Source organism: Exophiala aquamarina (genome assembly GCF_000709125.1).
Source record: "Exophiala aquamarina CBS 119918 chromosome Unknown aczIA-supercont1.5, whole genome shotgun sequence".
Lineage (NCBI taxonomy): Eukaryota > Fungi > Ascomycota > Eurotiomycetes > Chaetothyriales > Herpotrichiellaceae > Exophiala > Exophiala aquamarina.
The window spans coordinates 1638635-1662383 of NW_013550583.1; the positions used below are offsets into that span (position 1 = coordinate 1638635).

At 50.0% G+C, this 23749-nt stretch overlaps 9 protein-coding genes across 9 annotated transcripts; 4 read left to right on the forward strand and 5 right to left on the reverse strand.

Annotated features, from left to right (window-relative positions):
• Positions 1-29: 29 nt before the first annotated feature.
• Positions 30-1322, reverse strand: A1O9_07250 (uncharacterized protein; the record flags this gene model as incomplete). Its single annotated transcript, XM_013404196.1, has 1 exon — positions 30-1322. The coding sequence occupies one exon, from the start codon at positions 1320-1322 to the stop codon at positions 30-32; it is 1293 nt and encodes a 430-aa protein (XP_013259650.1).
• Positions 1323-2332: 1010 nt separating this feature from the next.
• A1O9_07251 (uncharacterized protein) lies at positions 2333-4258 on the reverse strand (the record flags this gene model as incomplete). Its single annotated transcript, XM_013404197.1, has 4 exons — positions 2333-3149; positions 3207-3474; positions 3524-3640; positions 3697-4258. 4 exons carry the CDS (start codon positions 4256-4258, stop codon positions 2333-2335), a joined length of 1764 nt encoding a protein of 587 aa, XP_013259651.1.
• Positions 4259-5099: 841 nt separating this feature from the next.
• Positions 5100-6988, reverse strand: A1O9_07252 (uncharacterized protein; the record flags this gene model as incomplete). The annotated part of the gene is made up of 4 exons (XM_013404198.1): positions 5100-6299; positions 6346-6558; positions 6608-6721; positions 6773-6988. 4 exons carry the CDS (start codon positions 6986-6988, stop codon positions 5100-5102), a joined length of 1743 nt encoding a protein of 580 aa, XP_013259652.1.
• A 585-nt stretch (positions 6989-7573) lies between these two features.
• Positions 7574-9544, forward strand: A1O9_07253 (uncharacterized protein; the record flags this gene model as incomplete). The annotated part of the gene is made up of 1 exon (XM_013404199.1): positions 7574-9544. One exon carries the CDS (start codon positions 7574-7576, stop codon positions 9542-9544), a length of 1971 nt encoding a protein of 656 aa, XP_013259653.1.
• Positions 9545-11190: 1646 nt separating this feature from the next.
• On the forward strand, positions 11191-12589 carry A1O9_07254 (uncharacterized protein; the record flags this gene model as incomplete). Its single annotated transcript, XM_013404200.1, has 2 exons — positions 11191-11852; positions 11947-12589. 2 exons carry the CDS (start codon positions 11191-11193, stop codon positions 12587-12589), a joined length of 1305 nt encoding a protein of 434 aa, XP_013259654.1.
• A 218-nt stretch (positions 12590-12807) lies between these two features.
• A1O9_07255 (proline iminopeptidase) lies at positions 12808-13650 on the reverse strand (the record flags this gene model as incomplete). Its single annotated transcript, XM_013404201.1, has 1 exon — positions 12808-13650. One exon carries the CDS (start codon positions 13648-13650, stop codon positions 12808-12810), a length of 843 nt encoding a protein of 280 aa, XP_013259655.1.
• A 1239-nt stretch (positions 13651-14889) lies between these two features.
• Positions 14890-16321, reverse strand: A1O9_07256 (uncharacterized protein; the record flags this gene model as incomplete). The annotated part of the gene is made up of 8 exons (XM_013404202.1): positions 14890-15037; positions 15088-15365; positions 15426-15529; positions 15589-15661; positions 15717-15833; positions 15888-16000; positions 16053-16234; positions 16281-16321. The coding sequence occupies 8 exons, from the start codon at positions 16319-16321 to the stop codon at positions 14890-14892; spliced, it is 1056 nt and encodes a 351-aa protein (XP_013259656.1).
• Positions 16322-17477: 1156 nt separating this feature from the next.
• On the forward strand, positions 17478-19106 carry A1O9_07257 (uncharacterized protein; the record flags this gene model as incomplete). The annotated part of the gene is made up of 4 exons (XM_013404203.1): positions 17478-17828; positions 17886-18293; positions 18343-18590; positions 18722-19106. The coding sequence occupies 4 exons, from the start codon at positions 17478-17480 to the stop codon at positions 19104-19106; spliced, it is 1392 nt and encodes a 463-aa protein (XP_013259657.1).
• A 967-nt stretch (positions 19107-20073) lies between these two features.
• Positions 20074-22166, forward strand: A1O9_07258 (uncharacterized protein; the record flags this gene model as incomplete). Its single annotated transcript, XM_013404204.1, has 2 exons — positions 20074-21639; positions 21699-22166. The coding sequence occupies 2 exons, from the start codon at positions 20074-20076 to the stop codon at positions 22164-22166; spliced, it is 2034 nt and encodes a 677-aa protein (XP_013259658.1).
• Between the last annotated feature and the right edge of the window lie 1583 nt (positions 22167-23749).

The following is a 23749-nucleotide window of genomic DNA, read 5'->3' on the forward strand; positions in this document are numbered from 1 at the left end:
TGGGATAATAAAATGGTCGGTCGGTCGGCTTATTCGAAAGTGACCAGCTTCTTTCGTGTTTCATGATCGTCCTCTCCATCGAGCAGCAGATGGGGATGACGCTTCTTCCTCCGGAATGTTATTTCAACCATTGAGTAGTCTTCCTTCACGAAGAAGATCCAGCTTTCCGACCAGCGAGCTTCTCGTGGGATTAGCTGGGCAAGGTCAACGTCATCTGGGAGTGACTGCCGGTCATCATGTACATAGCCTGCGAGTTCTTCCTCGAAGATCATTCGTTCACGCGAAATAATTTCGATCAATTTGCTGTCCCAGTGGCCCTCCTTCCTAGGATGTGAGAGGAGGCGGACCAGCCGCCTGCGGATACCCGGATGACGACAGAGGCACCCGGTGAGAAAAAGGGGTTGGATGATACCGGTCTCAATGGATATTGTAGGGAGGTTCGGAAGTAGGTCCTCGCAAAATCCTACGAGTGCCAAGAAGTCAGGCACCAAGACGTCAAAGAACATCTCATCGCCAAGATTGAAAGATGCCTTTACGCAAATACAGAGGGTAAGATGGTGTAGTCTCAACAAGGTTGACTTGCTCGCAAGAGGAGATTGACCGGAAGACAGTATGCGGAAAGAGCTTTTGTCAAATGCATCCTTCCACTTCTCCACGTCTTCTAGGAGGCTGCTTCGTTCACTTCGAAAGACTAGCTCATCGGTCGGAAGGTCATATTTCTTTGAGCCCAGCTCATTGATGGCAGCGAACAAGCGGTAGCACTTGTTTAGTAGAAGAAGCAGATACCGCCAAGCATCATCAAAATTAGTGAATGAGGCCGGGATTTCGAGTCGAGGACTGCCGTCAAGATTCGTATCAGCCACCAGCTTGAAGTGCGGTTTTAGACTACCAAAGTTGACTGATTGAATGTCCATCATAGCGAAGGAGTATTTGATCTCGTCCATCGCCGATGTAACCACTGGCGGCAGGCTAAGTGGAACATGACTGTCACTTGAACTGCTATCATTCAGGTCTTTGACAATGCGGCGGCCGTGGGTGAGGTGTAACAAGGCTTCTCCGTACCGGCCCTCGATCATGTCAAAAGTCAACAGCACAAGGCAGACGATTAACACGATCTCGGGGCATTCAGGACTCGGCACTGCTATTCGCCTTCTCAAGTAACTTAGTGCTTTCTGATAGTGGAGATGAATACTGGTAGCCAGGCTCGAAGTCACAGGAATCATGCCAGATTTCGCGGACTGTCTGTCACAGTAGGCTTTATGGGCGCCTGCAACTGCAAGAGCCGCATGAAGGATAGCAGGTTCACTGTGACAGGCCGACATTATAGTCCGCGTCCAGAATTGACTCAGATGATGACTTGCCATATCTTGCACCGTGTACCTTCGGCAGAAGTCATACGCCCTATAGTCTGAGGGTGGAAGGTCCACGAGCGACTGAAGGGTTCGGTAAAACTGAACTGTATCGGATGGCCTGATATCATGATGTCCCACCTGGAATGGAAATAATTGGTTCCTCGAATGCGGTTTCCTTGAAGATAGCTCGATCGAATACCCCGCACAGATAAATTTGGCCCTTGTGCACCTCAGACAAGATGGTTTTGTCTCGTCACATTTGACCTTCCGAACCTTACAAGTTTGGCAACCCGTCCGCACTAGCCGTCTGGTCAGTGAGTGTGCAGATTCATCATGCTTGTGGCTGCAAGCATGGTTACGGACCTTTCCGAGGCGCCATTCGAGTGTCCAACTGGTAGCCTTGCCTCGCCAAAAAACCTCAGACATAGAAACAAAGCAATTCGGAGGGGTAGTGAGACTAGTATGAGGTATCAATGGCAGTTGCAGATTCTGCATGAGATCGTGCCGTTGCAAATGCTACATGATATTCCACAATAACATTCGAACCGTCAGTCGTTGACCGTGAAAGAACCAAGGACGTCAAAGTGACCACCAAGTTCCTGATCTCGATTGCTCAGCCACGCTACTTTCACCTACCCGTCTTTCGCTAGTTAATTACTTCAGTAAGCTAATGGTACGACGGTCTGGAAGTTGTTCTGGGGCTCGGCTGTGTGGCTATGCCTAAAACCCACATCGCGTGGATGCTACCAAGTCGCGCTACTCCATATCAAGGCAGATACCTTCGACCTTCCTCGAAAGAAATTGACGCGTCAATGCACTTCAGCCCAGATGAACTTCAGAGCAAACATTTTGTGCTGGCAATCTATTAGTATTTTGCAGAGCCTACGTCGACTAGGAAGATTGGAGAACACCGAGGGAAACCGAAAGAGTTTCTGATACCCATCATGAATCAACTGCACACCCGCATCTTTCAACCAGAACTATGCATCTCTTCTCAAAAATGTTGTTCGCAAGGCAGGTGCAAGTACAGCCGTCGCCTTCCCAGTCCCATCGATATCAATGATGAACTCATCCAGGCCAAATCCGCCGTACTTGAAAGTATCAACAGCAGCCCAATTAGTACTGCATTCATTGAGCAGCCCGTATTTCGATGGAGAGACTGGTGGAGACCGCAGGTATTGAGGGATTGCGCGAAATGTAAGTTGCCCGTCATCATCATTAAGGTTCATGTATTGTAGTGTTGCACCATCTTCGGCCAGCAATTCTAAGACGTTGGTGCCTTTATACGTGAGCTCGGCAATCTGCAATCCCTTGTAACCAGGGACTACTTCTAGTGAGATTGAAGAGTTCCCTCCGTTGGCGACAGCGTAATACCCTGCGAGGTTGGCGATGGCAGCTGCTCGAGCAGCTGCTTCGGCTGCAGGAATCCATGTTGCTAGGGCGAGATTGGAAAGCGCTGCAAGAGCTGCTGTTCCACTGGCTTGTACGTCCGGCGATGCGACAAGAATGGTAAATCCAATATCGTGATCCGGGGACAGAAAAATCCAAGAACTGTAGCCACCAAGTCCACCGTTTTTGGAGTAGATGTCTACAACCCGAGTTTTGTTTGAGCCGAGCGAGATGGGAACATCCATGCGAAGTGTTTCCCACGGCATCCCAACCACGTAACCTGGGTCGCTCGTCAAGGAAGTCGACTTGAGCCACTCTCGTGTGAGGGCTGGAGGGAGCAGCGATGAGCGGAGCACTGAACGGCCCAGGGACGATAGGTCGCCAAGCGACATGACTTGACCTCCGGCACTGTAATTGCGCTTAGTATCGGTATGAGCAGGTATAATATGTTGAAAGTTAGCTCACGCCGAGAAATCTCCGATATCTTCATCGAATCTGTGAGCACCTGGCGGATTGACAACCATGGCATTTGCGTCATTGATAGGCGGGGTCCAGAAGCTTCGTTTCAGATCGAGCGGCTTCGCTATATCTGATTTGAAAGAATCTGAGATCGCTTCGCCAGTGATGTTTTCGAACGCCATGCCCAAGAGCTGGAACGCTTCGTTGGAGTAAATTGGCGTGTCCCAAGATGCCGCAACAGGGGTTTGTGCCTCGATGAATCGCAAAAACTCTACTTCGTATTAGTTCAAGCTCCTTACTATCTCATTGCCAACTGCGCTCACCTGCGGGTGTACATGGCTTCTCTCCTGGTCCTCCACAGTTTGGGATTTCCGATGCATTGAGTTTAGGTAGGCCGACCTCTGTGACGCCAGGAATACGGGCGAGATCAGTGACTGCGTCTGCATTGAGTCAGAACATAGCTTCTCACAGTTATCAGTAGGATTTGGCAGCATACAATCTCGGGGCAAGCCACTCATCTGCCGGGCTAATGATCCCAGAGTAATCTGAGACCAGTTTATGCTGCGAACTGGCCCGTCGTCTCGCGCGTCCATCAATTCTGGCACGAAGTTGACCACTGGTTCGGACCAGTATTTACTTCCCAACTTAGCCATGAAAGTGTAAACCGTCAGGACTTTCCCAACGCTCCCTATGCGATACAAGGTTTCCGCATTTAGCTGTCCACCGATCAAACCTTCTTGAACCAGATGCCCAGATCCAGCATGGTGGTACTCGCTCAAAAAGTCTCCTGTTTGTGCTGAGAAAACTCCAATCGAGGCGGAAATATTCACCACGTTGAAACGGCCCCATGATGTGGTGCCATTGACGAATGATTCATCAAGGATATCGTTGAAGGCAGCTTGAGTTTCTTGAATGACAGGGGATGCAGTGATGTTTGCGGGCATAGGATATATCGGTCCAAGGAGAGAACAGTCGCTAAGTTCCATCTGCTGGGAGGAGACATGACCAAGGAAGAGTAATGCGACAGCCGTCGCTTTTTTGAGAAAGATACTGAGCATGGTTTCAAGAGACCTACCGAGATGAGATGTAATTGTTGACCTAGTGCTAACAGCTCTCAGAGAGCCCTTTTATATCATTTTTAGTGGGGCAGCAGTTTTCTCGGAAAGCAGTCTATTCGTCGTCATCGTGGAGGCTTGGAATCGGCAAGCATTTTCAACTCTGCGCCAACAATGTCTTCGGGTCAAGCATTGGATTGTACTTGTAGTAACAGGTCCCAGGGCGAGTCTTTAGCTAGGCTGCTGCACCTCGCAATGTGACTTTCGGGAACGAGGCACGTCCACACTGCCACCTTGTCCAATAGAGTAGCCTTGTCATCCGAGCACCAGACGCAAAGAAATCTGGGGCAGGAGGACAAGCCCCAGATTCGGGGAAACAACAGACTGTTAATGAAAGTCGGTTGGGCATAGAGCCATGTGGCTTGGGGCGAAAGCGAATACGGTCACATTGCCGGCCTTGTGGACAGTCTTGCTTCTGGTAGACCATGTGTGGACGAGATTGTTGTCTGATATGCAGACTTCTAATGCTAGCCAATCAGCACCCTTACTTGTCCGAGCGCCAAGAGATGCAGCCTCATATTCGCCGACGACGGGGGCAGTCTCTTGACCCGGAATTTGAGAGGCATGACCAAGATGGCAAGATGTCGTTGGAGCACGATTACGAGCTTTACCACGACTGAAGCTGGCGAGGCTATATTTGAAATTGAACAGGTTGTTACCATTGCCGTAGGTGTAACGCAACTTATCGCCAAACAAATACATCTAACGCCTGGCTTGCTATGCATGACTGTTCATGAGATGTCTGGAGCTCATCTCTACACACTCAGCATACGGTCTTACTGATTCAACCTTTTTCTCCGCCAAACTTGCTACTCAGGCTATGCTTCCATGTCGGTGATCGTGGAAGACTCTCTGCAGTGTGTGGGGAGGTTTGGGACGTCTCCTCATGGTGGTTCTCTGCAATCGTATTCGAATTCATCACAGAGGGTGTAGATACGCTCCTGAACGGACTGACTGGGGCATTTGAAGCAAATAATCGTTCGCTGACACGACGGCCCAGCCCGCTCTTCGAGTCTGAATTGAAAGCTGCTCCCTGCACTCCACCTGATGAGGCTAGATGGTAATCGCGCCGTGGTCCATCTACTGGAGCCACTTCATCTGCAATGGCATCCTCGTAAGAGGGCGGAGGAGCTTCATCTGGGAAATCCGACGGTTGCTGGCTAGTATAAGTGCCAACAGGGGCTGGGTAAGAATTGATCTCGGTCAGTGGTGTTGTAGGGCCATGCAATGGAGTGCTAGGCATGGACGGGTCTGATGGGCTGTGCGTGGCTTTGCTTTCCTGAGGTCTCGGAAATAAGGCGGCTGGAATTGGTTGTGGCCGAGGATTATTCGCCATCAACTCTAACAGTTTTTGTGGGGGGGCAATTCCAGAGAAAACCGAAACAGGAAGTCTCAAAGGTAGAACCATGAGCTCCGGTCGAACACCGCCTGACATGCCGTGCGCTAGTCCAACCCGTACCTCTAACTCATAACTTCGAGCGAGATTGCAAGTTTCGAAGCTTGGAGCGACAGTGTTCGGGATCGGTAATGCCTCCCAGAGTCGCGAGGGCAGCTTCCACTCTTTCCGAGATTTGTCAACAGGGTTGCCCAGTGGCATGTTCATATTTGCTTGGGAGGTAAGCAGCCAGCTGCTGCTCTCAACTCGCTCCAGATCGTGGGCTCTGATCTGAGTATATCCGAAGAGCTCGATTTGAAACATGCTGAGAAAGACACTGGCGGAACTGTCGTTTAGCTTTTCGACTAGTATTCGTAAAGGAAGTGGTTCATTGCAGGTCACTATAGCAGGACTTGGTAGTCGCGCATCCACTTGAAATGCAGGAGGCTCTCCCTCAGCCGAATCGGGTATCGAAGACTTTTTGAAGGGGCTTTTCTTCTGAGCCTGTGCACCATATCGCTGAAATTGACGCTTCCGGCGGGCAAAGGTTTCCTCATGACTATCGGGCCCCCGAGGTGGTTCGATTGGCAAAAATTTGATATCAGTGACCTATTGCTGATTAATATGCTGAATTTATATTTACGGCATACCATACCGATCTTATATTCTCTTGAAAGAATTTAGGCTTCACGACAGTGGCCTTGACATAGTACTTGATCTCAGCTTCTCCAGGGAATCCAGTCAGAGATGGTGGCAGGGTTTTCTTGACATGTTTGGTGATGACCGGAGCAAATTGTAGATTGACCTGTCCAACCTTGATATCTTTCAAAGCATTGGGAGTATTCGTGCAATCGTTATTAAAAGGAAACTACGTTCCAATCAGTCGGTGTGTTGAGTACTGGGAGAGAATCCTTTACTTTGAACTTGAAAGGATATACATATTGCCCTGCGAGCAGAGTATGCCCAGTGGTACTTGTGGTCTTCTCTCTAAACTCAGCCGTTGGGAAGACCGTGAGGACTTTGTACAAAAGCTGGGGGCAACCGTGTGAGCGCAGGCCATATAATCATCATTTCCGCCTAACCTTGTGTAATTCTAGCTCCACTCTCTTCTTGTCCGACCGCTCATTTCCAGGAAACTTGGGTGCGGTGAGTCGAGTACGGCTCTCACCCTCGAGCTTGACCGTGATGGCAGAGATGGCGGTGTCATTGGGGAGGATGAGATAGACGGAGCCGGTCAAGAAATCGAGGTTGGTGTAGCACCTGTTTTCCGGCTCATCAAGGACGATACGGACCGACATGGACCTCGGATTGATCAGGCATCAGAACAACGGCAGATTTCCCAAGGGAAAGGGAAGAGCGCAGCGAGGGTATCGAGTACAGGCGAAACTATTTAAAGAACTGATTGCCTTCGTGGGGTCAATGGATGCAATGGAGCGCAGGACGCCTTGCAAGGCTGAAGCGAACAAGGGCCGGAGATGACGGGAACGACTTATGATGCTGGGGGCTCTTTGCGTCTCATATCTGCGCTCGATTGGGGCATGAGTCCGAATAATTAACCACTTCTTCGTTGTTTGGCCGAAGGAGGGCGGGTTTTAGCGGAATGCGCCAGGGTTAAAGTGGCAGCCTGAGGATTGCAGTTGAGACAAAGACCTGGAGACGAATGAAGTGAGGGGTCCGGTGCGGATCAACGTTGTTCCATATCGCCTCCACACTTTCGCCGATGATCGTCTATCAAGCCTTCTGCCCGAGGGAGATTGAAGAATGATTCATGTCTCCTGTGCGTCCATAATTTGGAAGGGTGCGGATTCCAAATAAACTGGATATTAAAAACATCAGAAAGAGAGATCGGGCCATGATGCAAGGCCCTGCTCTCGCCGCTCCCCATGCCCACCTTTATTGTCAATTCCACTACTACGCCACAACGTAAGGATTCCCTAACCACCAGGAAATCGCGGCAACCCATCAAACACACGAAGACCTTCTCGGGGTGTTGGACTTGCCGCGAGAGACACGTTAAGTGCGATGAAGGCAAGCCGAAATGCAATCGGTGCCAGAAGGCCGGCGTGCAATGCCAGGGTTATGGCATCAAACTCGTTTGGGTTGATCCTGACACCCAGGAAAGGGAGCAGAATATCAGACGCGCCATTGGCACACCAGCCATCTATAATAAAAGCTCAAGTTTCATGAGTATTGATGTGGAGGAGACCCTTGATGATCTGGAGCGGTTCTCAATCAGCGAAACAAGTGGTAGCCCAGACGCTCTGTCGTTGGGACCATTCTCCGTCTTCAACCTGAGTTCCGTCGACACGTCCAAACCTAAACCATCGCATACTGATGATGCTGCCTCTGGAAACGTGGAGAAACAATTTTCATTAGACCTTGAGACAGACGAGTTTGAAGACCAGAGTTCTGGAAACCCCCTCGAGGAGTTCGACGACGATATTGAAACGGTAATTTCATCCGCTTTTAAAGACGATCCTATGTCATCATCGCCCATAAATATTGCTGCTCTTGGTAGAAATTCAGGCCAGAGCCTTGTAAATTCAAGCTTGATGCGTTCAACACGTCCGCGGCTATATATTACTCGTCATCTCGACCTCCTTCCCCGACGGCAAGATCAACGAGAGCTAATTCATCACTGGACGAACTTCGTCTGTTGGCACCTACTGCCGGTAGACCAGCCATCTAACCCTTTCCGGTCAGTGTTCACCCCAATGGCACTGGAAGGTCTCCGTGCGCCATCGTCTTCCTCCAACGGCAGCATTGCGCTGTTCCATGCTTTGTGTTCGGCATCGGCATTCAGTCGCTCACAGCTACTCGATGGTGATACAAAAACGCTCACACTGGCCGCCAAACACTACCAGCTGGCTATCATGCATCTACGCCACAGCTTGAGCAATCTCACTGCATCATCTCCCCTGCTCCTTACCAGCACCGACGGCACCACTGTTCCCTCCACCACAGCCTCTGACTTGCAGCGCACCTCCATCCTCGCAACTATCACGATGTTCTCCGCAATGGACATGATCACAGGACGCTTCAGCGAATGGCGGACGCACCTGCAGGGCGGAGCCAGCTGGCTCGCGACTTTGAACAGCGCCGTGTGGCAACACGATCGGTCAAGCAGCATGGTATATCAGGGGTACCTGGCGATCGCAGCATTGTGCAACATCAACCTACCGTCAAACCTCGACATTGAGAACGAAGACCTTTTCCTCGGCGACCGTTACTACATGCTGGACCGATGCTTTGGGCTCACGCGGCCGATGCTGCGGCACATTGCCGTGATGAACTCGCTGGTTCGCAAGATTTCAGAGGCGGCCGCAGCAGGCCTAGAGCAAACAGCCGCCACGGCCGCGGGGCTGGACGAGCTGGAATCACAGCTCTACGAGCAAACGCCCGACACATTGGACCTGTCTGATCTCACGCCGACAGCGGCGGCGTTGACGCGACACCACGCCTACGTCTTCTACTACGCCAGCCTGATCTTCTTCGCCCGCGCGGTGCGCCGCCTTCGTCCAGAGTCAATTTATGTCCAAGCTTTGGTGGAGTGTGGGGTGCGGCAGTTGGAGGAGATCGAGCTCCTCGGTGGCGACGGCGTAGGCTGCACCCTCGTCTGGCCACCGCTCGTCGTTGCCAGTGAGTGTCTGAGCGAGGAGCTGCAAACCAGGATGCTTTCGTGGTATAAACTTAAGCGGAGGCATGGGTTCATGAATCTGGAAATCAGCAAGGACATTGCCAGGGAGCTGTGGCGGCGGCGGAAGGATTTAGAAGCCCAAGGCCTCGATGGCGTTGTCGACATACAGTGGCAAGATGTTTTGAAAGATTTGAATATGGACGTTGTACTGTTTTGATTGTGTACTTTGATAGTAGTTAGCAAAAAGGGACAATTTTGTTTGAAGAATTCTATACATGTCTTCATTGTAATCTATTTAAATATACTAATTTCGAACCTTTCTCGCTTATTGTAAATTGTTGAGGCGAGCTAGCCTAGTTATCCGGTGTCGCCGAAGGCTGTTGCACTCTATCCTCGAGATACTGAATCTGGATAGACAGATTGTGTCCAGATTCCATCTGGACACTGCGATCCGAACCCTGCTAGGTTGTTACCTAGCATGCAGCATATCACCAGGCGGCGCAGTATTCCTTGTGCTTCAGAGCCAAAGAACGCCAGGAAGGCCTTGACGGGAAACAAATGTGCACTCTCCACGTACGGGCTGAGTGGCAGAGGTGTTCCTGGGAATAGTATCTTGAATATATCACACCATGCGCCCCGAGCGTCTCGACCTATGGCTGTGCCATTCACGGCCGTCTGCTGTTCATGGGTCGTTTTCTTCTTCGAAGGTTGAATATACGCTATCACACGCCCCGCTCCGTGGAGAGGCGTACCTTTGGGCCGGTTCCTACATAGGGGCACAAGCTGTTGGAAACCCCTCATAAGACTAGCCAGCCCAACAGTTCATCGCCAGGAGAGGAGAGTCTTGAAGTCTTGAGGTACCGATATGACCCCGCGTGCCACAATCTCCAGCTTCCCTGCTAAGGGCTGGGACGTATACCCAATGCCTCTTGGTAGAATGCATTAGATTTCTTTGGTTGGGTGCCCTGGATCATTGGGTATGCTGATCATCATTGACTCACGAAACGGCCTCCGAACGACAGCCATACCGTGCAAGGATCTACATGTTTGACATGCAACTCCGAGGTTTGAGTGACAACGTCGCCATCGCGTGCAACATTAACAACCTGCACGTGAATGAATGATCATAGTCGAAGGGTAGGAGAGGAGGTCAACATGTAACGGACATGGGTAATGCCAGCCGACGTGCCGAAGTTCAGAGGATCAGTAAGCAGTGCTTCCGCTTATCTGGCACTCATCTGGGACCTAAGTTGCGCGATTCGTCCGGTTCGTCCATCCTGTTCATCCCAAACTCGCCGACGCAATGAGCCGGAAGCCAAAAAGCCAACTTACATCACCCATCCGAGATCAGCCACAGATCTTCCTCATGTGATGTGTTTTCTTCCCTCACCTCAGGTCCAGCGATTACACGCCACAAAGCGTTGTCCTTTCCAAGGCCTTGAGCCGTGAAAGCCAGCGTTTCGCTAATGCATGCCACCAGGGCGGTGGTGGGACATGGCCAGTAGTAAGTTTGCACAGGCCAACGTTCGCAAACGCCCAACCATTACGACTCACTCAAGAGACCCTCGTTTGGTGCAAGCTCTACCGGTTGTCAATCTTTTACGTGTAGATGCAGGGCCTGTAGGTTCCACCTGGAGGTACGAGTAGTTCCTGAGTTCTCGTTACAACCTCTTATGTTTCTTCCTGCTCTGAGGATGAGCCAGAGTTCAGCCACAGCAGGCCCCCATGCCCAAGGGGTCAGGTATCAATCGTTTACAGTGTTTGTTCTGTCAAAGAACTGCCAATATAATTCAGCTATTTGGACAAGTATTCAACTTGATACGCTTCTTCCTCTCTTGTCCTTGGAAAACCAGACTTGTCAGAATGCCACTCTTCAGCAATTACCCAGGTCTTGATGATATCTCATCACAGCTATCCATACCAGCTTTGGTATTCAGCATCACGACGCCGCTAATAGTCCTTGCCCGCTTCGTTGCTCGACTTACCAATCAAAATCATGCTGGCCCGGATGACTGGACCGTTCTGGCCTCTCTCATGTTTGCCGAAACGGTCTCAGTACAGATGATTCTCTGCTGTGCATGGGGTTTTGGCAAACACACCAAGGCCTTGCCTGTTGAGCTGGTGAAGCGGACCCTGGAAATGTACTATTTCGCCCAGATCTTCTACAAAGTCACCATTGGATTAACCAAGATCTCAATTTTGCTTCTGTACGTGCAAGTTTTCGGCGTATGGAAGTCCTTTAAATGTCTTTGTTACCTCATGATGGGCTTGGTATTTGCTTTCACCATCGCTTCGGTTACAGCCTCTGTGTTCCAATGCTCCCCAGTTAACTTTGCTTTCGGCAAGACTGCCATTGGAGGCCATGGTACCTGCATCGACATGACCAAATTTTGGTACGCAAACGCTGGGTTCAACATCAGCAGTGATGTTATGATCATCTTGCTCCCTATCATTCCAGTAAGAAGCTTGCCACTCCCTTTGAAAAGCAAGGTAGCTCTCTGTGGGGTGTTTGCAATCGGTGGCTTGTAAGTTTCCGTCCTTGCCCGCATTCATCGGCTTAAATCTCGAATGCAACGATATAGGCTGCCAGACCTTCAAATAGCTAATTCCATTTTACAGTGTATGCGTGACTTCCATCCTCCGCTTCACGACATTGAACGTGTCAACATCCCATAAAGACATTATGTGGCAGTCAATCGGCAGCAGCATGTGGACAGTGATCGAGTATAATCTAGGAATCACAGCAGCCTGTCTTCCAGCACTGCGCCGCCCTCTTGCTAGACTCTTCCCAGCTCTACTCGGCCGCACTTCCCACAGCTGGGACTCAAATCCTACTGTCGAACGAAACAACACAAACAACAGCTTCAGCACAGACAGCTCCGCAAGAAGATTTCAAAGATCTTCGGTCCACGCCGTGGGCCATCCAGACCACCTCAACGACAAAATGTCGCAGATATCCCGCGACGAACGGTATCGGAGTGGTATGCGTACTGAAACCTACGATTTTACCACAGATGGCCGCCGGTCCAGCGACAGATCGCACGAAGACATTTTACGAGGTTTTCCTCTCTGGGAAAATGGAATAATGAAAACTATAGAGAATGATATACATATTGAGCGTGACAGTGTCATTATAAGCAGTGATGCTGGTGATGGGGATGAGGCGAAGACGGCCGTCTCCCGATTTGTCTTCGATCCTGTTGCCTGGAGACCTTTGCCTAAAAAGAGCCAGGACCGACCTGATCCACCGCATTTCAGATGAGATTAATATAGCTGTCGTACCTACCCGTCTTGTTGTCTAGCTCCCACCGGCCGTGGTCGGCGCTGAGGGCACGAGTTAACATGATCGATGGTCATTGTATGAACACAAGTAACGCCAGGGTTTATGATTGGTGGATAATAGATGGGTAACGTCTTATGTACATACTATGCATTCTCATGCCAAGTGCATTTACGAAATCTCCCCATTCGAACAATTACTTAATGGCTTTCCAACCATCCCAATACCGCGTTATGGAACCTGTCGGGCTCCTGTATCTGCGGTGCGTATCCTAAGTCCGAAAATGCTACGTATGTGCAATTCTCACCGATAGCGTCTGCTGTCGCTCTGCCCAACGCCGTATAATTACCAAGCTTGGCTGCCACTGTAGGAGGACTCCACTGCTTCCCAATAGCGGTGTTATCCTTCTCGTCGATCATCAACAGTGTCGGCGTATTCGACAAGAGTGAGAACTCGTATGCTATGGGCTGAGTGATCACCATATCCGTGACAAGCGCCTGATCAAAGACATAGATCTCTGCCCGGCTGCCGTTGTACACCGCGAGCAACATGTTGACCCAGACGTCGTACGCCGGTGACCATGTGTTTACGTAGTAGGTGGCTTGCTCATACCCACGAATCGAGGTATAACTTGAAGCGCGCTCCGAGGTGTAGATGCTGTCGACTGATAGGTATGGCACGCCCTTGGCTTTCCAGTCCTCTAGTCCAATAGGGTTCACCAGTATCAGCCCTGTGACCATGTCCGGATACATGAGGGAAAATCGTGTTGCAAGCATGCCACCCATTGAGTGGCCCAGTACGTAGACAGAGGTGAGATTCAAGCTAGTGAGGATATTCTTGGTGTTCAGTGCGAACTGCTGCAGTGAAAATTGATATGCATCCGGCTTGTCAGACTTGCAGAATCCAATTTGGTCCGGTAGGACAACTCGGTATCCTTGGGCCAGGAGCACTTCAGCAGTGGCGTTCCATGTCGCTCCGCAGAAGTTTTTGCCATGGAGGAGCACAACCGTGCGCGGAGGACCAGAGTAGGATTTGTTTGCCATGGATGGAGGGTACACATCCATGTAAGCCTGGCAGAGGCTTTGATGCTGGGATTGTAGTTGAGCATATTGGATCGGATATGGGTACGTGTATACCATGCCCCCGGGCGTTGTGTTGGTAGCGGCTGGTCCTGTTGGACATTTCATCGCGAGCACTGTCGAGCAGCAGTAAGCTACAACCAGCCGGATGACGTCGGAGAGACGCATGTTTGCTTGGAAGGTTTTGTATCTGTCTGGGCTGTGATTTACGAACGTCGCTTCACTTTTAATCCACGAGCTGACAGGAATCCATGGGTAGAGCAATATCTCGGAAGTCTGTGATGATGGTCACCCATCATCACCTCGAGTTCGGCCCTAGCTCATGGCCGCTTAATGGAGCTTGTAGACTAGTTGCTTGCAGTGGACCACCCACGCTGTGGGGATACCGGCTATTGACAAAAAGCTAAGCACCTCATCGCGCCGCCTACGCCATTTTGACTTTAGCAACCTGGGATGGAGGGTCACACTCAACAAGGGTCCTTACTTGAAAGACCCCATGTTCCTTGTGCTCACAAGATATGGAGTTCCCCCGAAAACTTTCTTCCCTCCTCCAAGTACAGTACATAGCTGCTTGTCGCCCCTAAGATGGACGTGCGGCACCATTCCTCTGTCGGGCTCTCGGGGTGCAGGTTGAGGTGTATTGATTCAGTTTTCAATTTATTTCGGTTAACAAAACTACTGCCACGTAGCCTTCTTCTCCTATAAAGAACTACTATGTATCTCCATACTTTTCAAGTTCTTATTCCCTCATACCTGAAATTTAGAGGTGCGACCCTGGGGTGACAACGATGACGCCAATGGTAGCTGGGACGTACTCGACAATATGTTTCCCGAGTCGACTAGCTCCCCTCGACACCTCCTTATGCTCCCAGCCTTGCACTGATTGATTGGTATGTGAACTGATATATCGTCCAAAGTCTCTCAATTATAACACAAGCATTGTGAAAGTGGCCCCTGTGTCCTAACTTGCCCCTCTTGAACGGACCAAAAGTGGCAAGGCAATTTTGCGACACTTTCGAATTCCTGGTTTGAAGAAGTGGGAGTTATTTGGTAAATTTGCCTCTATGATAGGTCAATCTTCTTGACTATTTGATTGCCGACTCGAACGAGATTAAAGATATCGCAGGAGGCTACTCTCTCGATTGCGAAATCACATGATAGGACGCAGCAAGGCATACTGCCTCTCCATTTGCTCTAAGGGCTCTATAGGGAATCATACAGGGTGGACTTGAATTTATCCCCCTGTTCCAGCGTGGCTCGAATCTCCTCGTCCATATTCCCAAGAAATCTTTCTTCCGTCCATGTTGGCTGCCACCCTAGACGAAAAGGATTCACCGGAATGATGTCTCCACTGCAGGCCCAGTCAGATTCTTGTTGACTCCAGTATGGGAAGCCACTCACCTAGAAGTACCCATGGCTCGCACGTAGGAAGGTGGCCATCCGAGAGATTTTGCTGCCATTTCGTCGCTTGGCCAAATCGCCACGTTAGGCTCATTCACAAGCCCAAGTGCGTGTAACTCCTCAGCGAGACGCTGCATCACTTTCCACCAAGATGTTTTGTGAGCCATTGCGAAGTGATAGCCCTTATCACCGGTAGGTAGAGGCTCGTTGTTCAAGATTTTCTCCACTAGGAGCATATACAAACCCACAATGTCGGATACGTGTGTTGTCGCTGGAGTCTATCGAGAGTTTAGATCAGCCACCCAGGAAAGTTGGAGACATGACAAGGCTTAACTCACAGCATCTTTGTCGAATTTGTAAACGGTCTGGAGCTCAATGGAGGCTCTAATGAAGGATGGAATGGCAGAAGAAATATTTCGGAACTCTCCAGATCCTGTTCCGTCTGCTAGAAAATGAGTTTGTGCCCAGTCTTTTTAAAAGGACATCTTGCAATCAACTCACAAACGACAGGAACAACGACAATGAGGCTTGTAACTCCTTCCGCTTTCGCTAGATCTGTCACAAGTACGTTTGTCTTTTTTCAATCAGGCCCAGGAGTTATAAAGTACTTTTAATTTGAAAGAACGTACGTCTCGAACTGGATGGCCAGGAGCGAGTTGCTTTTCATTCTCATATAAGGGATCAGTGTCCTTGACCTCTCCAAATGGCCAGCCATTTTCCTTGGAGAAGACAGCAGTCACTGATGACTACTTCAAGTTTAGCGATCTTTGTCTTTGCTCGATCTCGAGAAATGAACTCACATGGATAAAATAGGCCTTTCCTGTCCCTAATTTGCGACGCTCGCCAAGAGCTTTGATCAGGTTAGCTGCAATCGCTGTTTCCATGGCACTCGCAATATGCACGACGACATCGACTGTCCCGCCATGAGTTTTTTTCCTTCAGATACTATTGGCGAGCTAGCCTACTATTATTGCTAATCACAGCTTGCTTCACGACTTCCTCATTCTTCAGATCAAGTTCGATGGCGTTGAACCCAAACTCTGATAGTCTTTGAGCTTGTTCGGCGGAGCGAACTGTGGCAGTGATATTTGCAGCTTTTATCAGACCATTCTCCTGGGAAATGACTTTCGTCAGGAGGGTCCCTCCACTGTGGTCTGGTTAGTTGAGGATCTCGGAACTTTGGTGTGACCTACATATATCCGCCTGCGCCAGTGATGAGGATATTTTTGGCCATGATGCGAGTTTGGAACCCAACTACCATCGAAGCCAGGGATCGCTTTACTATGTATTTATATTCTTTCATCATGTACGCACTGTTGCAGACACTGCAACAGTGTCATATAACGCGATAACATCTCTTGTTGGTGGTCGAGAAAAGAGTTGACCAATCAGATAACCAAGAACCATGGGTTGCGGGGCCACTCCAATTGATCGGAATTGCGCGCAAATCCGGTTTGTCAGCTGCACAGATATCCTCTATCACTGAGTTCGAGAACATTGGTTAATGCAACCCTTCTACTCACAACACCGCTCGAACATGGAATCCCGCGGACGGGACGGGAAAGAACGACCAGGCAGTCGCCTCACCATCCACCATCGCTCTGTGAGCTCAATCGATATCTGGTGCATTAATTCGAACTAACATGGAAGAACACAGTGCGACCAGTGTCGCGCTCGCAAAGTAAAGCCCGGTCCCTTCACAGATACCCATGGAGCTGAACTAAAGGAGTCAAAATTGACTAACTCATGGACCCTTACAGGTCGCCTGTGACAGAGCAGCACCTTGTTCAAATTGTATGTCAGCCAGGCTTGACTGCACCCATAGTCCATTGCCACCCAAGTCAACGCCTGCTAGACAGAGGGTGTTGATTTCAGCACAATAGTAAGCCCTCACCCTGTCATACGTCATCATTCGGCTGCCATGATCCAGTGGGTGCCCCGTTTCCCTAGTGCTGATTAGTCATCTCCGTAAGTGAACAAAAAATCGATGAGATTGTTAGTGGTCTTCATGATATCAAGCGGTTGCTCCAGGCCAATGGTACTGCATCAAAGGTCATCCAACCTGATAGTGCCTCCATCCATCATCTTGGACAGGACGGCCCACTAAAGCCAGTGCCTGTTGATCGGCTTGTCTCCACGTCTGACGTTGCACTTGGTCAATGGGATACTTCCACCCATATTGTCGATTTCGTTAAAGCCGTTGTGAAGGACGGCAGCTCAAATTACCTCAATCTTGAATTGACTGAAGTCCTGTCATCATTAGATACAATTGTCCAGTCCGTTGGACGTCCACTTGTGGGCCAGGTATTGGACTGCGGCGCCGTTGCCGAATACAAAGCTCAAATACAACCCTCTCTACCTCCAATGAAAGCAGCTATAGAGGCGCTACGATGGGCAAAAGGCTGGTAATCGTGGGTCTCTTCTACAACATAACGCTGACATACTTCGCAGAGCACCGGAAACACAGTATACTTGCCCATATATCTCGAATACTCCCCATAGAAAAGTTTACCGATATCTGTCAAAAAGTGTACTTTGCTGTTGACAGCTACAGTGAGCTCGAATTCATTCTAGCGAATGGCTACTTGTCATATACATTTTTCGCGTACTTTCTTGCAACACAACTTGGCGTATACAAAGAATACAGCAATCTATGCTGGAATAATCTCGTCAACGCTTTCGCACGGCTTCCGCTGATGCTTCCAGCATCAATACACGCAATTGCTGTATTGGCACTTGGGGTAAGCACTTAAGCGCGGTTCAAGCAGCCTCAATCCCCTAGCTGATGCATACAACAGACCTTCAACGCTATTGAAAACTCCAAGATGTCGCTGGCCTGGAGCTTCATCTCATATGCTTCAAATCTCTGCATAACTCTTGGCTATCATCGTGCGCCCACTGACAAGGGAAACAGCCAAGCTCAGCAAACTGAACAGGAAAGCCTCTTTTGGGTGGTGTATAATATGGACAAAGGGCTTTCGCTACGACTTGGTCGGTCTTCTAACCTTCGTGATCGTGATATCACGCTGAAGGCTGATCCAAATGAGCTTCGTCGTACCCGCCTAGCAAGGATCCAGGGTAAATTGTATGATCAGCTCTACAATCAGGAAGCATTATCTAAGCCTGAACAAGAGCGCGAGAATATCGCGAGAGCTCTAGCTCGAGAGCTACGAGAGGTAATCGACGAGACCTATATAGAGGTCATGGTATGCGAGTAGCCCCCCCCCCTTGACCACCAGCATCTAACAACGATAGGATGCTGAACGAAACAGTGCCTTGACTGATCCGATGGGAGCTGTTTATCTACGTTGCGAACTAATTTGCAGTTCCTCTTCCCTTGCACTAGTTCTTCGTGCTATTCCGACCACGTCAGGCCCAGTAGGTAGTGTTTCAGACGAATGTGTTGCGGTGGCTCGCGAAGTTATGGATATTCATCAACAATGTATGGTCACTATTCGCGGCTCCAGGGGCAATGCATCTATGTTCCAGAAATATATCAACTGGTATGTGACTATCGTCCAAATTAGAAAAAACCTCGGCAATATTATCGCATCCAACACCTTCACCACGAGTATCTGAAGCTAACCATTGAGTATTCAAGGGCTGTACTACATACACCTTTCATTCCCTTCAGCATATTATTTACCCAAGCTGTTCAGCTACGAGATCGAGACGATCTAGCCCGAATAGAACGGTTCTCGGCGTCATTGAAACCCGACTCATACATCCTTGCGTCACCAACACATCCTCATCGAATCTATGAGCTTCTCAGTCGAACTGCACGATTATTCATCGAATCTTCTGCTGAATCTCTGCCCACAGACTCTGCGTCAACGCTTCCCTTAACAGTCTCCATCAACGACTTCGAATTTCCCCATCTGGGTATGGAGACAGAGTCGATGGCAAATGACATTCTGAATGCGGAAGATCTCCAGGCGTATTCATTGAGTGATTGGTACTACAATAATCAACAAATCATGGACTTGATGCACCAGGACGGGATGCCATGGGAGTTTTAGGGACAGAGCCAAGAAAACAACCAGCCGAAATCCTACAAGGTCACCCTACTATGTGACCAGCAGAAACGGCCTAAAGATGCTACAAATGAAACCATACCCTTCCTCAGCTGACAGGAGGCCGAATGCCACGCACAACGGATCAATCGCATGGTACCTCAGGGGCCTGGGGCTACCAAGACTCTTTCACGGAAAGGACCTTGGCGTGAGGCAGGGGGACCCATTTAAGTCTTGGCCCACGTGCGGAACCTTTCCACGAGTGGCCAGCCCGCGCATTAAGCGGGAACAACCTTACGTCTTCATACCAAGACTTTCCGCTGGTTTCGCCTTGGCGGTCCCGCGGCCCACCCTGAGACGCATTGGAACCACGGGGATCATTAATATTAACGGAGTATCTCGGCTCTATATAAGCCCTTCCGCTTATGTCGTGACATCACTAGCGGCTTGGGAGGTTAACGATAAGAAATGGATGGAGGACGCCATAAGCAAGAATTTATATTAATCTTTGGTATGATACTGAGTACCTAGATATGTTCGCGCATGAGCTCCCCTGATATCACCCATCTTTATGCGATGTGTGCCTCAATAAATCTGCTGCTAAGGAATGCGCTGAGCCGCAGGATAAGTACATGAGGCAGGGTAGCCCAGGAATGCCGATTCTTCGTCTTTTGCGCGAAGACCAAGAGGAAAGCCAAGTCGATCGTGGGCATAAAGTCTGGGTTCAAAGACCTAAGAAAAGAAAACGTAGATCACGATCATGAAAGGCTCGGCGGTCAAACGACCCAACAGAAATTGCAAGTTGAACATGGTCACAATGCTGGGCAAAGTTCACACCGCCGTCGCATGCTCTACTGACGCATGTTCACATTCTTTCACCCGACCTTCTATCCTTATCCTTACCATATCTTCCTTCTAGTTATTAGCACCAGCAGGCTGAAAACTTGATTACACCCAGCTATTAATCGTCACCATGGACAGAGTCAAACGAATTGTGAATTTTGTGGCACCACCACCAGCAAAGGGTGTTGATGGCCGTGATCAATGGCCGTCCCGTACCGCGTTCATCCTCGCCTCCTTGAGTGGCGTCATCGGCATGGGCAACTTCCTGCGATACCCATCCACGGTTTTCAATAACAACGGTCTACAATGGTTTCTTCCTTATCTCCTGGCTCTCGGCTTGCTAGCTGTTCCTTCGTTGGCTCTCGAACTCGCTGCAGGTAACGCTTATCGGGGTGGGACTGTGACAGCCTTCAATAAGATCAGTCGGCGGATGAGAGGTATTGGTTTCGCCCTGAACTATGTCGGCCTCGTCGTCAGCATCTACTTTATCCCTATAATTGCCTGGGGAATGGTCTTCTTCCAAAAGTCATTCACAAGCCCACTTCCCTGGGCCGGTGACACTGAGAACTACTTCTTGTACGAGGTCGTCCAAGCCATAGATCCGGATACGTCTGGCACTTGGATCGACTACCCTGGAACTGCTCTCGACGGTCGCCTTGTTGGATGGAACGCATTCCTCTTCTTCCTCGTGTGGCTCTGTATGTTCCGCGGCACTGGTTGGACCGGTCGCGTCGTCTACTTCACAATGGGCATGCCTCTTATCGTCATCATCATCCTCATCGGACGAGGAGCCTCGCTGCCAAATGCCCGCGATGGTATCCGTATGTATTTTGCGACTTGGAGAGGCGATACTCTTTCAAGAACGCAAATCTGGCAGGACGCAGTTGGGCAGGTCTTCTACTCCACTGGTGTGGGCTTCGGTTTCTACACCGCTTATGCCTCCTACAACCATCAGTTCGCCAACGCTGCTCAGGACGCCGTCCTTCTCGCCTGTACAAATGCCTTCCTAGAAGCGAGTCTCGCGTTTGCCGCGTTCGGCATCGTCGGCTTCATGGGATTGCAACCCGATCCAGAGAACCCCATGGGGAGCTATAGCTTAGGTTTTATGACCTACCCTGAGGCCTTTGTTCAGATGCCTGGTTCCAATTTCTGGTCTGCCCTTTTCTTCCTGACCCTTGCTGTGGTTGGTGTCAGTTCTACTTTCGTCATGCTTGACGCATTTATGACATTGGTCATGGACTCTGCATTCGCCAGGCGCTGGCGCTGGTCACGGCCTTGGGTTGCAACTGCGCTCATTACGGTAGTCTTCCTGCTGTCCCTGCCAAATTGCACACATTTCGGATATTACTATATAGATGGCATTGATCGATGGATCAACAATGTTGGTTTAGTGTTTGTCGTCTGGGCTGAATGCGTCAGTGCTACTACCGTTTACCGATTCGAGGATGTCGTCTCCCAGGTTGGGCTACCATCTTTCGCCGCTTACAATGCCAGCTTCCTGAGCGCTCAGCTTCTCAGCCTTATTATTGGTCACACTGTCAGCATCCCGATCGGTGCGGCTGTCGGTCTCGGTATCTTTGCAGTGGGGACCGTCATAGCTTTTGTGATAGCAAAAACTCCCGGTGTACGGCCAACTGTGAGGCTTTTCAAAAAAGGCAGGCTCGCATCCATTGTTTATTACCTCGCCTTTTACTCGGTAAGCTTCCACTGTGAATTCCACGCCTAGATGTTGATCATGTGCTAACAATGAGGCAGGGTAATCAACTTCGGCATGATCTCAACACTGTCATTGGCGGTGGCTCGAACTGGTCTCTGCCTGCCCTCTGGGCTCCTCTTCTGCGATACGTCTCTGGCCCTATCTTAGCTATCATCCTCAGCCTTGCATACCCTAGCTTCGAACAGCTGAACAATGACCCTCTCCACGTCATGGGTTTCATTATTGGCCATTTCCTGCTAGTCTGGTGTGTCGTCGGATTTATAATGCCTGGTTGGCTAGACTTGTTCATCATCAAAGAGCGCCGCGACGACTGGAAGCAGCCAACAGCGCCATGTCTCTTGAGAGATACCACTGAGGGAGAGATTGCTAACAATATAGAGGCCGCTTCGCCATCTGAATCCCTACATGAAAAGAAGCACACTCCGGTAGCCAGAGACCCGCGCCACCACGGCGACGACTTGACGGACGGGATTACCCAGCGCGACAGCAACAGCTCACTGAAGTGAGCAACCCAGTAAGCAGCTCTAGGTTTTGTGGAGTCAGAAGTGCGAGCAGTGTCACGTGACTTTTCTGAGGCATGCTGTGAAGGGCCGCAAAACTCCCCGGTATAGAGTGACCCTACTTGGCACATTGAACGCGAATACATAGAGCCCTCACGCAATATCTAGCTTGCTTCGCCTTTATCGAACTTGGCATAACGAAACACTTTGGAGTTCTTCGTATTTCGATCCAGAAGCCGGGCTACATGGTTAATATTGTCGTACAGGGGCTGACCCACTACGTTCGTGAGGGACGTCCCACCCAGCGAAGGACCAATACTACGCTGGAACGTGGGCTTAGCGATGATTTTAAAGTGGCGCTGGACGATTCATCGTTCCTGTCGTTTGAAAGCACTATTTGTTGCCTCCCAGCAGATGTCTACTTCCACAGAGTGCAGTTGCGTGTTTGATATACCGAATACTTCGGAATGAGATCCGGTAAAGATAAAACACAGGTCCCTGCGTGACAGCGTCTTTCTCTTCTTCTGGAGAGACGCCTCCACAGTATAGTATGTACAGCCGGCCAATACGAGCAAGAGGCCCGAAAGAAAATTGTGATGGAACGGACGATGAGACTTGACAGCGATCTGAGTACTCGCACTTGACCTCAAGGCTGGGCCGAGGTTGAGCCAAGTAAGAGAAAGACTAAGTAGACTGACTGTATGGCCACGTGCGGGTTCGGTGCTGAATACCAGGCCTCAATACCCAGCGTCGCATTTTTACCTCTCGAAGATACATCTCCTGCGTTTAGATGTGTGCACCGACCGGCGAACCTGAAGCATGACTTGGCAATTTCGGGTTGTAGCCATACAATCCTGAGCACCGCTTAGCGGCGGAGTCGTGCGCATACTAGTCCACACATCCTTCCATGCAGTAGCTTGGCATTAGCACACTTCTGTGCAAGAACAGAGGTGGAGTCTCACAGTTGGCGCATTGATCCCTCGCAGGCCCCGCCTAGACTAGCCAAAGTCAAATTTACAGCGGTATAACCTCTGCTGGCTACCTGGTGAGGTCCGCAAACTTTGACTTCCCGCGATCAAGCGCGGATGTCGCCGTAGGATTGTTGGGAAGAAGAAGCTAATCTGGACATACTGCTGCTCGGACTACCAAGTAACTTGTGGCGCAAGTGGGTATCTCAATGAGTAGGCCTGGCACAGCGTTGTGTACATATGTATTTGCCTACTTACTGGTGATTCATTCACAGCCAGATATGACCTTCATATGTGTTGTACAGGTGTTGATTTCCGGCACGCACATTCTGTATTCAGATGTAAAGTCTCTCTGAGGTCTGACTTAAGATGCCTAGTAATTAAGTCGCCTTCTGTATTCGGTTACGAATCTGACCGCCATGCTCCAACATGATATGACAGGTTTTGCCACCATTCAGGTCAGCCGAGCTGTCGCTTACGCTTTGGGACATGGAGAATAGCATAGTATTGTGGAGGTAGGACTGCCAGGCCATGAGGCCGGATGTCATCCTGATCTCCAGCAGAAGGGTCGAGACGCAGTGCCAGAATCAGAGCCGGAGCAGCATTGACCAATATCTTGGG